This window comes from Aythya fuligula, chromosome 14 (genome assembly GCF_009819795.1).
Source record: "Aythya fuligula isolate bAytFul2 chromosome 14, bAytFul2.pri, whole genome shotgun sequence".
NCBI classification, from domain to species: Eukaryota; Metazoa; Chordata; class Aves; order Anseriformes; family Anatidae; genus Aythya; species Aythya fuligula.
The window spans coordinates 13,890,831-13,903,356 of NC_045572.1; the positions used below are offsets into that span (position 1 = coordinate 13,890,831).

The following is a 12,526-nucleotide window of genomic DNA, read 5'->3' on the forward strand; positions in this document are numbered from 1 at the left end:
TTTAACACCCCCCCGGTCCTGTCCTCCCCCATTTGGGCACCCCTGCCCAGCCCCAGTTTGGGGTCGTTCCCCACCAGTCCCCAGGGGGAACACAAATGGGGCTGGACTCAGACTTTCCTCCCCTCGCGTGCAGATGCTGGCCAAGCTCCCCGTATGGTTCCCAGCCCTGGGAAGGGTGTCCTAGCTCCTCCAGCCCTGCCGGAGCTCTATTTTTAGCTTTTCATCCTTATTTAGCAGCACGGCCGGCCGGGAGCACGCAGAAGGACGCGGCAGCGGGCAGGGGATGGGACGGGCACTGCCCCCGGCGACAACTGCACCCCTGATCCCCCTGCCGGGGCTTAAGGGCGAGGAATAAATAGCCCCCATTCCTGCAGGCCCTCCTCCTCCCCGGGAGCAGGGAGGAAAGTTTTCCCCGGGATTTGTTTCGTGGTGGGGGCCTGGAGAACGGCGATGGAGATGCGTGGGGAGAGGCGCAGGCACCCGGCACCGTGCCCTTCGCCACCAGCGTGGGTGAGGGCTTCCCTCCTCCATCCCCGTCCTGTCCGCATGGCTTTTTTCAGTGTAAAAAATAAAATTAAATAAAAAATAAAGATTAAAATTTAAATTTAAAATTTGCATTTAAATTTAAATTTTAAAATAAAACTGAGAATTGAGTGTACGGGTCTGGAACGCGCTGTGGTGGCAGGGAACCATCTCTTTCTGTCTGGAAGATCGCAGAGACAGGACTGCCTGGGAATCACCACTCGTCCTCCACGTATGGAGGACACCGAAGGAGCCCAGGAGGCTTTTTTGGCCCCAGCACCCACGAGATCCTTCCCGTCTCACACAGCTCCCCGAGCTCCCCCACCCGAGCTGCGCCCAAGTCACGAGGTCTCGGCGGCTCTGGCTCAACGCCTTTGATTTGCATAGAAGGAAAGCAGCCGTGGAGATAAGTGGCAAGGCTAGCGACTTCGCCTCTCCTTTACAAAAGCAATCCAAGAGCAAATAAAAAGGGGGCCAAAGGCTGCAACCACCGAGCCCCTCGCTCCATCCCCCTGTGCCTGCTCCTGGCCGCTAAATCTGTTTTTTCCCTTCTTTCCTTCCTCCTTTTCCTTCATTTTTTTCCAGAAGTGTTGGTTTCTGGAGAAAAAAAAAATGGGCAGGAGAGGGGAAAAAGACATTAAATGATCACAGCAGGTACCCGTGCGCATGGGACACCCAGAAGGTTCAGGGGTCCAGCCCCATGAGGGACCCCCCCATGCTGGCACCAACCCCCCCTGCTACCACCCCGTCCTGCCCAGTCCTCACCAGCTGCAGCTGGAGGGAGAGAGACACTCGAACAGCTCGCACAAATGCTTCTCTTATCCATCAGCTTGGGCAAACACTTTGAAGCACCATCGGTACAAATTAACTCTGTATTGGGTCAGCTGCCACCCTACCAACAGCAATTCAGCAGAGCACGAGATAAACCTTCCCTCCCGGGATCGCTTTTCCAGGCAAAACCCTTGGGGTGTCTCCAGTCGCTGCCATTCCTGGGAACCCAGGGACATCGCAGCGTCCCTGCCACCTCCAAAATCCTGGCAGAGGTCCCCGGCCACCCCTGGGATGGGGCAAAGCTGGTGGGGCCAGCACAACCCCAATTCCCCCTGCAAAATCCTCTGCGTCCTTCCCACCTGGCAGCAGCTCTCACCCCCCGGCACTGCCATCCAGGCTGAGAACGGCTCCGATTTGCACCCTGCTCTTTCCCCACACCACAGGGTTTGGGGGAGCTGGCACATCACCCCCCAGGCAGGGGCAGGGGGACACTGGTGGCACAGCCTGGGGGGCGCTTAATGGGAGTCCCAAACATTTCTCAGCAAGAAGGCATCGAGGCAAACTTCAAAACAAGCCGAAGCCACCCCGGATGGGTTGGCCATGCGCTGCTTCTGCTTTCCTGTCTGCACAGGCAGAAATCCCCTCTGCCACGCTCCCCTGCATCTCCAGTGTGGTTTGCAGACACCAGCCCGTGTGTGCCCAGCACCCCACGCTGCCCGGCAGCACTTTCTAGGGACAGGGGGAGAAGCCACATGGTCACGTCCTGGTCCTCACCCCATGGAGAGCCCCTGCTCTGCTGGGAAGCAGCTGGGCAGTCAAGTTTCCGTCTGTTTAACCACCACCCTGCAAAGGGAGCAGATTATCGATGCACTGGGGCAGAGAGAAGCACATCAGCGGGCCGGTAGGGGAAATCTCTCCAGCGGGGCGCATCCTGCGCAGCCCACACAGGAAAGCCTGGAGAAATGGGTAAAATCAAGCTAAAACAGGAGATTTGGGGGGCAGCACAGGCAGCAGGCAGTGCTGGGGGTGAACCAGAGGAATCCGGAGCCAGGCTTTGCGGGGCGTCTCGGTGCACCCCATATCTGCACCCCACTGTGACCCCGAATCACCACGGGCACGCGTGCGCACCGCTGGAGATCTGCACCCCAGCCAGACGTGCTGGCAGCCGGGCTCTCCTCAGCTGTGCACGCAGTTGTTTCGCTGCAGCCACGGCACCAGCAGCGTGAGTTCAGCCCCAAAATATGCGTGCGCTGCTGCGCTTGCCCGCGCTCTGTGCCTTCAGCCTCCGAAATCTGGCTCCGGGTTTTGAATTAACCCCGGCGAGGTGGAGAGCAGCTCCCTGCAGCCCTTTTTATCCCGTAAAGGATCTGCTCAGCCTGGCAAGCTGTGGAAGGAGGCTTTGGGGAGATAAGAGCAGCGATGCTCGCCGTGGTTCCGACCGGTGCCAGGAAGCCGCCGTGACTCACGGCACTGCTCCCAGGTTCCGCAGCACCTACCCGAGAGGACGCAGCCAGCCGGTCCCACCAGTCCCCACCCTCCCATCCCAAAAGCATTGCACAAGTCCCCTGGGAAGTGGGGGTGTCCCCGGCCCCAGCCCGGTGTCACCCCAGCAGCTCGGGGCAGCAGCACCACCTCCGAGCCGCGGGTGACACCTCGGCACCTCCCCGGTGGCACCCTGCCACCCGCCCAGCCGCGGGCTGCTTGGACTTCTCCCAGGGGAAATTTGGAAAATGTCAGAATAGAAACTTGTTGACAAATTCTGGCGGTGTTTCCATAGGGGCACAGCCTTGTGACCAGGTTGAAACACTTTTTACGGCAGTGCTGGGTGGCAAAGTTGTGTTCTTTTTTTTTTTTTTTTTTTTTTTTTTTTTAAGGTCAGGATGTGTTTTCTTTTAGAAATGTTTGTTATTTTATAGCGTTTAAAAAAAATTAAAAAAAATCATCACAACCCAAGCACGTGGAGGAACCTGCCTTCTTTGCCCCCAGTTTTTAGGCAGGACGCTCTCATGTGCTTCCCTCCCTGCTCAGGACCCTTCTCCAAATCACAGGATTTCCACCCAGAAAAGGGCACCCTGGCTCCAGACCCAGCATTTGGAGCACTTCGGGGTGCTCAGGAGGGGCTCCCCCATTCCACACGTACAACCCCAAACCCCCTTCTCTCCAGCACATCCACCACCAGCCACCTCCCCAAAAACCCAGCACCTCCCCAAACCCCCCCTCCCACGACCCAAAACTTGACGGGATGACACCAAAACCCGGCGCGGGCGCTGCCTTCACCCCTCAGCCCTTTATTCCAGGGTGGGGGGCTCACAGGGACACCCCCCCCCGCTGCGGGGCCCCCCTCTCCTCTCGGAGCATCCCAGAGATGCGCCCCCAGGGCCAGCCCCGGGGGCGGGCAGGCAGCGGAGCGGGGCGGGGGGAGCGCAGAGCACCCTCTCCCGGCGCTGCCTGCGAGCAGCCTCGGGGATTTTTGTTCTTTTTTATTATTTTTTTTTCTTTTCTTTCTCTGCTGGGACAGCCCCGGAGGAAGCCGTTGGCTGGGGGGGGGTCGGGAGGGGGGTGGGGATGCAGCGCCCCGCGCCCCGAGGCTGAGCGGCTCCGGCCGGGGGCTCCATGGGCTGCACCGGCAGCGCCCTGCGCTGCTGTCCTGCTGGTGGCAAGGTAGGGATGTGGGGAGCCGGGGGGTGTCCGGCGTGGGGACGGGCTGGGGTGGGACAGGGGGGGCGTGGGGTTAGGGTTTGCTTGGGGGCTGGCTTTGCTTGGGGTCCCGGCTTTGCTTGGGGTCCGGGTTTTGAGTGGGGTCGGGGTTTTGAGTGGGGTCCCGATTTCGCGTGGGGTCGGGGTTTTGGTGGAGCTGCATCTTGACGTGGGGTCAGGGTGTAGCGTGGGGTCCGGGTTTTTCATGGGGTCGGGGTTTTGCGTGGGGTCGGGGTGCGCGTGGAGCCCCGCTTGCGCTTCTTTGGCACCGGTGTTTCGCAGGGGGCTCCCCACTTCGGGTCCTGCCCCCTGCCCAAAGTGGAGCAGAGCGGAGCCGAGCAGCAGAGCTGTCCCCCCGCTGTGTGGGAGCCCCCCGGTGTGGTGCGGGGGCACCGGGCACGGCGGGGGGAGCAGCCACCTGCCCTGCTGCACCCCTCCGGGAGAGCCCCTGTGGCACGTGGAAGCCGTCCTGAAGGCGGTGAGGCACGCGGGGTGGCAGTGCCCCTTGGAAAGGCTTGTCCCGTGTAGGATGGGGATGGGTCCCCCCAGACAGACCTCTGCTGTCCCCACAGCATCCCCCCCACCCCAAAAGCTGGCTCTCCCCCTTTGCCATGCCCCCCCCCGTGTGCCAGGGGAACCCCTGGAGTGCCCGGCATCGCTCTGCACCACAGAGGGCTCCTGCAGGTTAAACCCCAGGAATTACCCACACCTAATTACTATTATTTTTTGCCGTGACCCCGTTGGCCTCAGGGTTGTTTGTGAGGTCGGATGTGCTGCACACACCACTCTCATGGGCTGTGGTGGCGGGAGGATGGAGGGGAAGGAAGAAAGTCAGAGGAGCCCCATGGTGCTGGCGTGCCCCCTGCACGGGGAGCCCCCTGCTCGGGGGGCAGCAGGAACACGGGGCCCAAACCCGACCCGCTGCTGGGGGAGCGGGCTCGGAGCTTACACACACCCGCAGCCAGCAGCAAGTGTCTTTATTTACAGCCAGCTCGGCTGCTTCTCTGTATCATGGAAAAAAATCCGCCCTCCTCCTCTGTGTCATGAGATCAGACGCTTCTGGGCCGCTTTGAGACTCGGAGAGCTTGCAAGAAGGGGGCACGGGGCAGGGAGGAATAACAGCCCGGAGGCCCCAGGTGCTGCGAGCCGCACGTTGACCGAAATGCGGAAATTTGAAGGCAATCTGCAGGCGCCTCCCTTCCTGCGCTCCCCCGCTCTCAGCTCTCTGCTGGGCCCCGCCGTGCTCTTTGCCGCCCTTCGCACCCCGCACAACGGCCCTGCTGCTGTGACTGAGCTGCAATTCATTCCGAAAGCAGCACCAAAAACCCCCTTTGTGGCCAAAAAGGGTAAAGAAGGGCACGGAGCCGCCGCTGCCCGTGCTTTGGTGCCCGACACGCGGGGTGCGCGACCTCCCCCTGCCCGTGGAGCACGTCCCTCGGGGCTGCTTGGGGAGCGGGGACCCCAAAAAGCCCAGGAGGGTCCTGGAGGACCGTGGGGACGTGGTGGGGGCGCAGACATCACACGGTGGAGGTGACCTTGAGGAGTGGGTGCGGGGCCGGCTGCGGTGGGCGGCCGGCAGAGCAGGAGCCCCGGGGGAGGCAGCTTGGCAGCCGCGTCCTCCCCGGCACCGGCATCGCCGGCAGCGATAAGGCGGCGTGGGCACAGGTGCTGCGGCCAGGGCCTGTTCTCAGGGGCCCCTTCCCCTCCTGGCTCTCTCCGGGCACGGTCGCCGCTTGCATTTCGGCCTGGAGAAAGTTTGGGGTTGGGGTTTGGGCGCTTTCCAGGGCCGGGGGGTGGTTGTTTTGGAGACAGGGAGAGAAAGCCCGAACGCAGAGCTCGGGGCTGTCGGCGGCGCAAGGGGTTGTGTGCGGAGGTGACAGCCAGCCTGTCACACAGCCCTGGCAGGGCACGGGGCAGAAGCAAGGAGAGGAAGGCAGATCCCACAGAGCTGGGCAGCTCCAGGCATCTGCGGGGTCCCCAGGAGGCTGTGGGGACGTCGCCCAAATCCTGCCCCCGCTCTGCACCACGGCCACAAAGCCAAACCTCCACCCCAGGGCCCTGTTCGGGATTTAAATGCCCGTTTCCTGCCTCTTTGTGATTTCATTTGTTGTCGGTAAGGTTGCAGAGTCTGATTGCCTAACGTGCGTGTATAACAGGAAAAGGGGAAGAAAAATACAGTGCAGGGAGCCACCTCGCACGAAAAGCTGAAGCAGAGGCCGCGGCTGACCCGCAGCTGCCCGGAGCCTCCACAGCCCCGTGGTGCAGTCCCCACGCCTCGAGGTGACCGGGGTTCGGGTAGAAATCCTGGTGAACCGACCCCAAAACAGTGTGTTCCTAGAGGTAGGAAGGGTGCCGTGACCTGTAGCCCTCCAGAAAGCATTCAGATCCACCTCTCGGTGCTGGCACACCTCTCGCTCAGTTTCTGAGCTTGATGCAGTTGCCTGAAATCAAACCTCTTGAGCTGTGGAGGGCTCCGAGGCTCCATCCTGCTGGATGTAGGGCATGGGAAAAGGGGAAAAATGCCCCAGATCCATGCTGGGGACGTTGTCTGTGCAGAGCTGGGGGTGCCCAGGGCTCCCTGTTCCTGCGCATCACCTCTGTGGCGGTTTGGGCAGGCGCGGGTCTTTGGGGGCTGCTCCTGCAGGAGGCACCTGCATCCTGCTCCCAGGTCATCCAAAAACCCTTCAGGGGGTGTGGGAGGACAGTCCTCCTGCACAGCCTTTGCTTGGTGAAGGCCCTGAGGGGGCTTCTGAGGTTCCTGAGGGGGCTTCTGAGGTCCCTGCGGTGTCCCCATGCTCTCATCCCTCCACCCCCTGCCAAACCCCAAACCCCGGCACGGGACACAGGGTGCATTAAATCATAGAGGGATGCACATCAGCACCTCAGAGGCCCCGCAGCCACCGGGACACCACGCACACGGCCGTGACATTTGCACCCTAACCACATGTGTAAATGGTGCACCACCGCACCACCGCACCGCTATTACCGGAGCAGGAGCGCCGCGCACCCCGACCTCCCCGCACCTCCTCGCCCCGCCGCCTGGGCCGGGCTCGGCGCCGCGTCCACCAGCTCCATAGAAGGGCAGACAGAGCTGCAGCTTCGCACAGGCTCGGAGTTCCCCTGCTCTGTCTGGCAGCCGCGCTTCCCCGCGGCTTCGCGAGGGGGAGGAGAGGCAGCGCGCCTCGCCGCTGCGCCTCTCTTTGCGCCCGAGCCCGGCGCCCTGATCTGGTTTGTATCTGGGATCCTGGGCTCCACGGGCTGCCCGCTGGGATGGGGGGGTGGTTAGGGTCAGTGTGTTTAAGGGTTGCTGCCCCAGGGGCCGGGGAGCAGCCCGCACCCCTGCCCAAATCCGCGGGGATGGCACCGGGGCTGGGTTCACCCCACGTGGGGAGGCAGAGAGCCGGCGAGCTGTGCTTCTCCCTGTCAGCAGCAGATAAAAGCACATCAATCTCCTGGCTCTGCTCCTCCGAGCGTCCCAGGACAGCAGGGATGGGGCAGGAGGAGGGCAGAAAGGCAGCAGCCTGCTCTCTCCTGCCCAAAGGTGCTCACATTTTGCATCGGCACCTTGTCTTTCTCTGCCAGAGACAGCTGAAAGCCCAGCAGGAACCGGCTTCCCAGGAGCTCACAGCCTTGAAGACTGAGAACGGTGAGAAGGAAACGTGTGTCCCCCAGTGCCCGGGCTCCACACGATGCCCAAAAGCAATCCTGTGCCCAGGGGCGATGGCTCCAGCTTGGGCACAGATAAGGGAGGGAAGAGCTGACGGCACCCCGATGGCACCCGTCATCGGGGGCAGCTGGGTCACCACGGGGCGCACTCACAGCCTGCCAACACCACCCCAATTAGCACTAATTTGCACCGACAGGGTGGGAGGGAGGATTTTGTCTGGTGGAAGAGCAGAGAGGACCCCGAAGCAGCGCAGTGGTGAGCAGGACGCGGCCGGCCCCGTTTCAGCCCCGTTTGCGTTGCAGCCAGTGCTGGCCCACGGCATGGAGCTGGGCAGGAGAAGGCAGCGCTGCGGGACGGGCAGGGCACGGAGGCTGCACGACTGCTGCAGGGGCGTGAGGAGGAGGAGGAGAGGCTGCGAGGAGCCCCAGGCACGGAGGCCGAGGGACCTCGAGGTGTCGGCACCCAGGTGGGTCAGGAATAGGGCTGCCGGCGGGGCGGGGAACGCTCAGCCAGCGGGGACATGCAGGGCACGTACCTGGCGTCCCTCCTGCCCCGTGGGACACTCGGGGTCTGTCATCCGCCAGGTGGAAAAGGGAAAAGCCGTGGAGCTGAAGGAGCAGCTCTCGGAGCGGTTCGACGCCCTGCGGAGAGAGCACGAGGAGACCCTGCAAGGTGCGTGCCGGCCCCTGGGGGGCCGTGGGACACACACGGGGGGGCCACCACCGGCACCACGGCACCACGGGGCTCGGGCCGGGCTCGCTGTGCGTGTCCTCGTGGCGGTGACACTCGGCACGTGTCCCCCCGCAGAGCTCCGGAGAGCGCACGAGCAGGAGAAGCTGCTGCTGGCGGAGACGCACCACAGGTCCCAGGAGGCCTTACAGGTACCCAGGGAGGAATCCCCATGGTTTTAGGATCACTGCAAGGTCCTCGGAGTGCCACAGAGACCGTGCCCAGCCTCACACAACCTTGGGGCTATCGGGGTGCCCCTGCTCGGGCAGGAAACCCGGACACCCCCTGTCCCGCTTCTTCCCCCGGCTGCCAGGAGACGGTGGAGGCGCTGAGGGCGCAGCTGAAGTCCTTCCAGGAGAGGATGAAGCGGGTGGAGGAATCGCTGCTGAGCAGAGACTACAAGAAGCACATCGAGGTGCGGGGAAGCGTGGGACCGGTGGCTCTGCGGGCTGCCTGGGGTCACAGCAGAGGGCACAGATCTTAGTGTTTGGGAAGCGTCCTGGCCCAGGGGTCGGCCCTGAGCTTCTCTGATGGACCCAGACAGGGGGTGCATGGGCTGGAGCCAGGGGAGGGGGCATGGGATAGCCAAAAGGATGAGTAAAACCCCATCCCTGGGAGGTGTGGGGGCTGTTTGGGTCTCCTGAGCACAACCATGGGCAAAGCCTGGTGCACCGGGGGTCCAAACCCATCCCGGGCCATGGCCAGCTGAGCCAAGGCGGGGATGTGGTGGCCCCGTGTGCCCGCCCTGCTGTGGCTGCTGACCCCTCTTCATCCCCCCCAGGAGCATGGGAGCCCCAGCCCGTTCTGGGAGCAGGAGCTGGAGAGCCTGCACTTCGTCATCGAGATGAAGAACGAGCACATCCACGGCCTGGACAAGAAGCTGCTGAACCTGGAGACCGTGGTGGGTTCACAGAGGGGTGCGGACAGGTTTTGCTCTCTCCGTCTCCCCTCCACACCTGAATATCATCCCGAAATTGCAGCTGAGGTGGAGCCTGGTTCCTCCCTTGCAGTGTGGAGGGGACGTGGGCGCAGCAGGCAAAGCCAGCACGCTGCCATCGAGATGGTTCCCCAATGGATGGGGCATTGGGGGGCTCGGAGGCAACGAGGAGCTGGCCGGGGGCACTTCCAGCCCCCTCCTCACCCCCGCGCTCCCCTTGCAGGCGGAGAGGAACCTGCTGCTGGAGGAGAAGCTGAAAACCCTGCAGCAGGAGAACGAGGACCTGCAGGCGCGCACGCAGAACCACCTGGTGATGACGAGGTAGGTGCTCCCCAAGGGCTCACCCCGCGTGCCCAGCGGCTCCTCGGCCGAGCCCGGTGCCCAGAGCCCGGGCAGAGCCGGCGGCAGCGGGGCCGTGCGTGCGGCAGCGCCGCTGTTTGCCCGCAGGCAGCTCTCAGAGGAGCTGCTGGCCGCCCGCGGGGCGCTGGAGAAGGAGGCGCAGCTGCGGGAGCAGGCTCGCCGCGAGAAGGAGGAGCTGCTGTACCGAGTGCTCAACGGGGGGGACGGCTCCCCCTTCCCCATCGCCGCCGGAGACGTGCCCCTCATCGCCACGTAGCACCCAGGACGGGCTGGCCGGGCTCTCCGCTGGGTTTGGAGCCCGGAGATGCTGTCACGAGCCCCTGCGCCCCCGGGGCTGGCCCTCGGGGTGGCCGTGTCCCCGCGGTGTCCCCCTGCACGGGGCGACGGAGCGCTTCATGGGATGCCCCCACCTGCCTTTCCCCAGCCTGCGCCCTCCCTGTGCTGCGGGGGGGGCCCCGCACCGTGCCGTGCCGGCAGCCCTTCCTCCGGTGTAAGGCCGTGGAGCTTTTTGGGGACAAAAGGGGCCGCCCAGGGCACATGGACAAACACTGGGCTGGATCCAACCCCACGCTTGGCTCTGAGCACACCCAGCATCGGTGCTGGAGGTGGGGCAGGCACAGGGGGTGCCGTGCCCAGGGCACCCAGAGCTGCCCCCATCCACGGGGCAGGGCTCCCACCTCGCCCTCCTCTCCCCGCCGCCCCCTCCAGCTCCATCCCACAGCCCCCCGGGGGTGGCTCCCACGGCTCGGGCACGTCCCCGCTCACCGCCACGCCAAAGCCGAGCCCTCCCCGTCCTCCCCCATGGGGGAAAACCCCTCTGCGGGGTCGCGGCACGCGGGAGGGACCCGGGCTGGATGCACGCGAGCACTTTCCCCTGGGAAGAGGGGCCCTTCCCGGGGGGCTGCGTAGCCGAGGTGCGTGTGTCTGTGCGTGTTTGTGTGTGTGTGTGTGTGTGTGTGCACGCACGGGGCCCACGTGCTACGGGCTGGAAGGATTACAAGTCTACGAGAAGCAGCAGCCTCAAGAATCCAGCGTTGGTGGTGGTTTTTTGGGGAGGTTTTGGTGTTTCGGGCAGCATCGCGCGGCAGGACCCCGTGTTCCATGGGTAGGGTGGGAGCTGCGGCCCCATAGGAAGCCCCCCCACTGCTGGGCCCCCTTTTCTGTCTCCTTCCCCCATTTCTTTGGGTTGGGTGCCCCCACCCCCAGCAGGCACCTCAGCATCTCAGCAGGCGTTTCCGTCCTTTGTGCCGATCTTATCAGGGGAAGGAGGCAGCCAGGAAGGCAGAACCAACCCCCGTGTGCCCGCCCTGCGTCCCCGCTGCTCCACTCAGCCCTGGGGGGTTTGGTTTTGGGTACACCTGGGCAGGAGGTGCTGGGAGGGGGGCGGCAAACCCCCATAAAGGCTGCCCAAGGGTAAGGAGAGCTCTTGTCTCAGGACCTGCTCTGGTTTGGGCGTAGATAGGAGCCCGTTATCCAGCCTGCGGGATGCAGGGGGAAGAAACCAAACCCTCACAGCCCCCATGGAAAACCCCCTGAGCTGTCAGACGCCTCCAGCCATGCTTTATTAAATGGGATGCAGCAGGGGTCTGGCTGACCCGAAGCTGACAGCACAGCCTGACCCCACACAGCCCCTTCCCCATGCAGCTCGCCCCCTCTCCATCCCCGAGGTTTGGCTTTTCATTCTAGCCAGCACGGGGAGCAGGAGCCCTCAGCCCCTTCAAGCCCCATCGTGTGGGATTTTACAGGGCCAGGAACCCAGCTGGAAACCCAGCAGCACCCGTGCAGTCCCCACTGTGTTAGGGATCCCCAGGGGACGGGGACAGCTCCGCAGCACACCACAAATCCCACCAGGAACATTTTACCATGATAAAAAATAACCCAAAACATATCAAAATCACCTAAATTATTAGGATTTTCCTGGCAAGACAGGCTGCTTACCCTGGCGGTGCTTTAGGCAAACCTCTCCAGCTGCACACCAGAGGGGAAGGAGCACCAGCCCCAGCAGCATCCCTGCTGGCCCTCCTGCTTAACCCCCTTTGGAGCCTCCTGGCCCTCCCCTGCCCTCTGCTGACCACCCCTGCACAGCACAAAGGGAATTTACGCAGAAATATCTTTCCCACAGCACCTTCCAGATCGTGCACACACGCACCCACCGCTAATAGCCTCAGGGCATCATTAGAAGGGGGTTAATTAATGCTCCCAGGCTGCTGGCGCAGGTGGAAGGAGGAACACCCTCCCTACAGCCTCCTTTCCCTGCACCAGGAGCCCCCAGCCCAATTTGTGGAGCAGATTTGGGGGAAAAGCAAGCAAAAAGAAGCAGAAACACAGCCAGGGCGTAGCACAGCACAGCAAGAGCTGGCAGCTCCTTGATAGGGTCACCAGAGGTGACCCCAACCTCATCAGGTAGGGCACAGCCCCCCAAAAAACAGGAGGAGGCCTGGGGCTGGGCTTAAATCTGTGGGTGGGGGCTCAGATGAGGCTGTTCAGGATCAGTAAGTTATATCAGTGCCCTCGGGCCCCAGCACAGCCCCTAGGCAGGGATGTGCTAATGGGGGCTGCTATGGGGTGGTATGGCACGACCTGGCTGTGCCCTGGTGTTTGGGGAGAGGGGTACCAAGCCTGGGCACAGAAAAGAGGTTAAAAGATTGCGTTTTGGGGGTGAAAAATAAAAGCAATTTAGGTTTATTTTGGGTGTTGTCTGCAACACGTCCCCAGCACGCCCTGTGGGCAGCAGCGCCAGGAGCAGAGCGGGGCTGTTGTCCTGCGTGGCAGGGCGCACAAAGCCGTGCCTGTCACCCACGCAGCCTCACATGAGCGAGGTCTCCGGCCACCAACGCCACCCC

General features: G+C 63.1%; 1 protein-coding gene across 1 annotated transcript; it reads left to right on the top strand.

The window, feature by feature from the left end:
* The first annotated feature begins 3,906 nt into the window (after positions 1 to 3,906).
* On the top strand, positions 3,907 to 9,939 carry CCDC69 (coiled-coil domain containing 69). Its single transcript, XM_032197193.1, has 9 exons — positions 3,907 to 3,954; positions 7,573 to 7,636; positions 7,960 to 8,123; positions 8,242 to 8,329; positions 8,465 to 8,538; positions 8,700 to 8,801; positions 9,168 to 9,287; positions 9,547 to 9,644; positions 9,771 to 9,939. Exons 1-9 carry the CDS (start codon positions 3,907 to 3,909, stop codon positions 9,937 to 9,939), a joined length of 927 nt encoding a protein of 308 aa, XP_032053084.1.
* The last annotated feature ends 2,587 nt before the right edge of the window (positions 9,940 to 12,526 follow it).

Bases quoted from the DNA above. Each gene is read 5' to 3' on its own strand.
- CCDC69 (XM_032197193.1), top strand. From the start codon at position 3,907: ATGGGCTGCACCGGCAGCGCCCTGCGCTGCTGTCCTGCTGGTGGCAAG. The intron at 3,955-7,572 runs GTAGGGATGTGG...TTTCTCTGCCAG, and splicing joins GCTGTCCTGCTGGTGGCAAG to AGACAGCTGAAAGCCCAGCA. The intron at 9,288-9,546 runs GTGGGTTCACAG...CTCCCCTTGCAG, and splicing joins TGCTGAACCTGGAGACCGTG to GCGGAGAGGAACCTGCTGCT.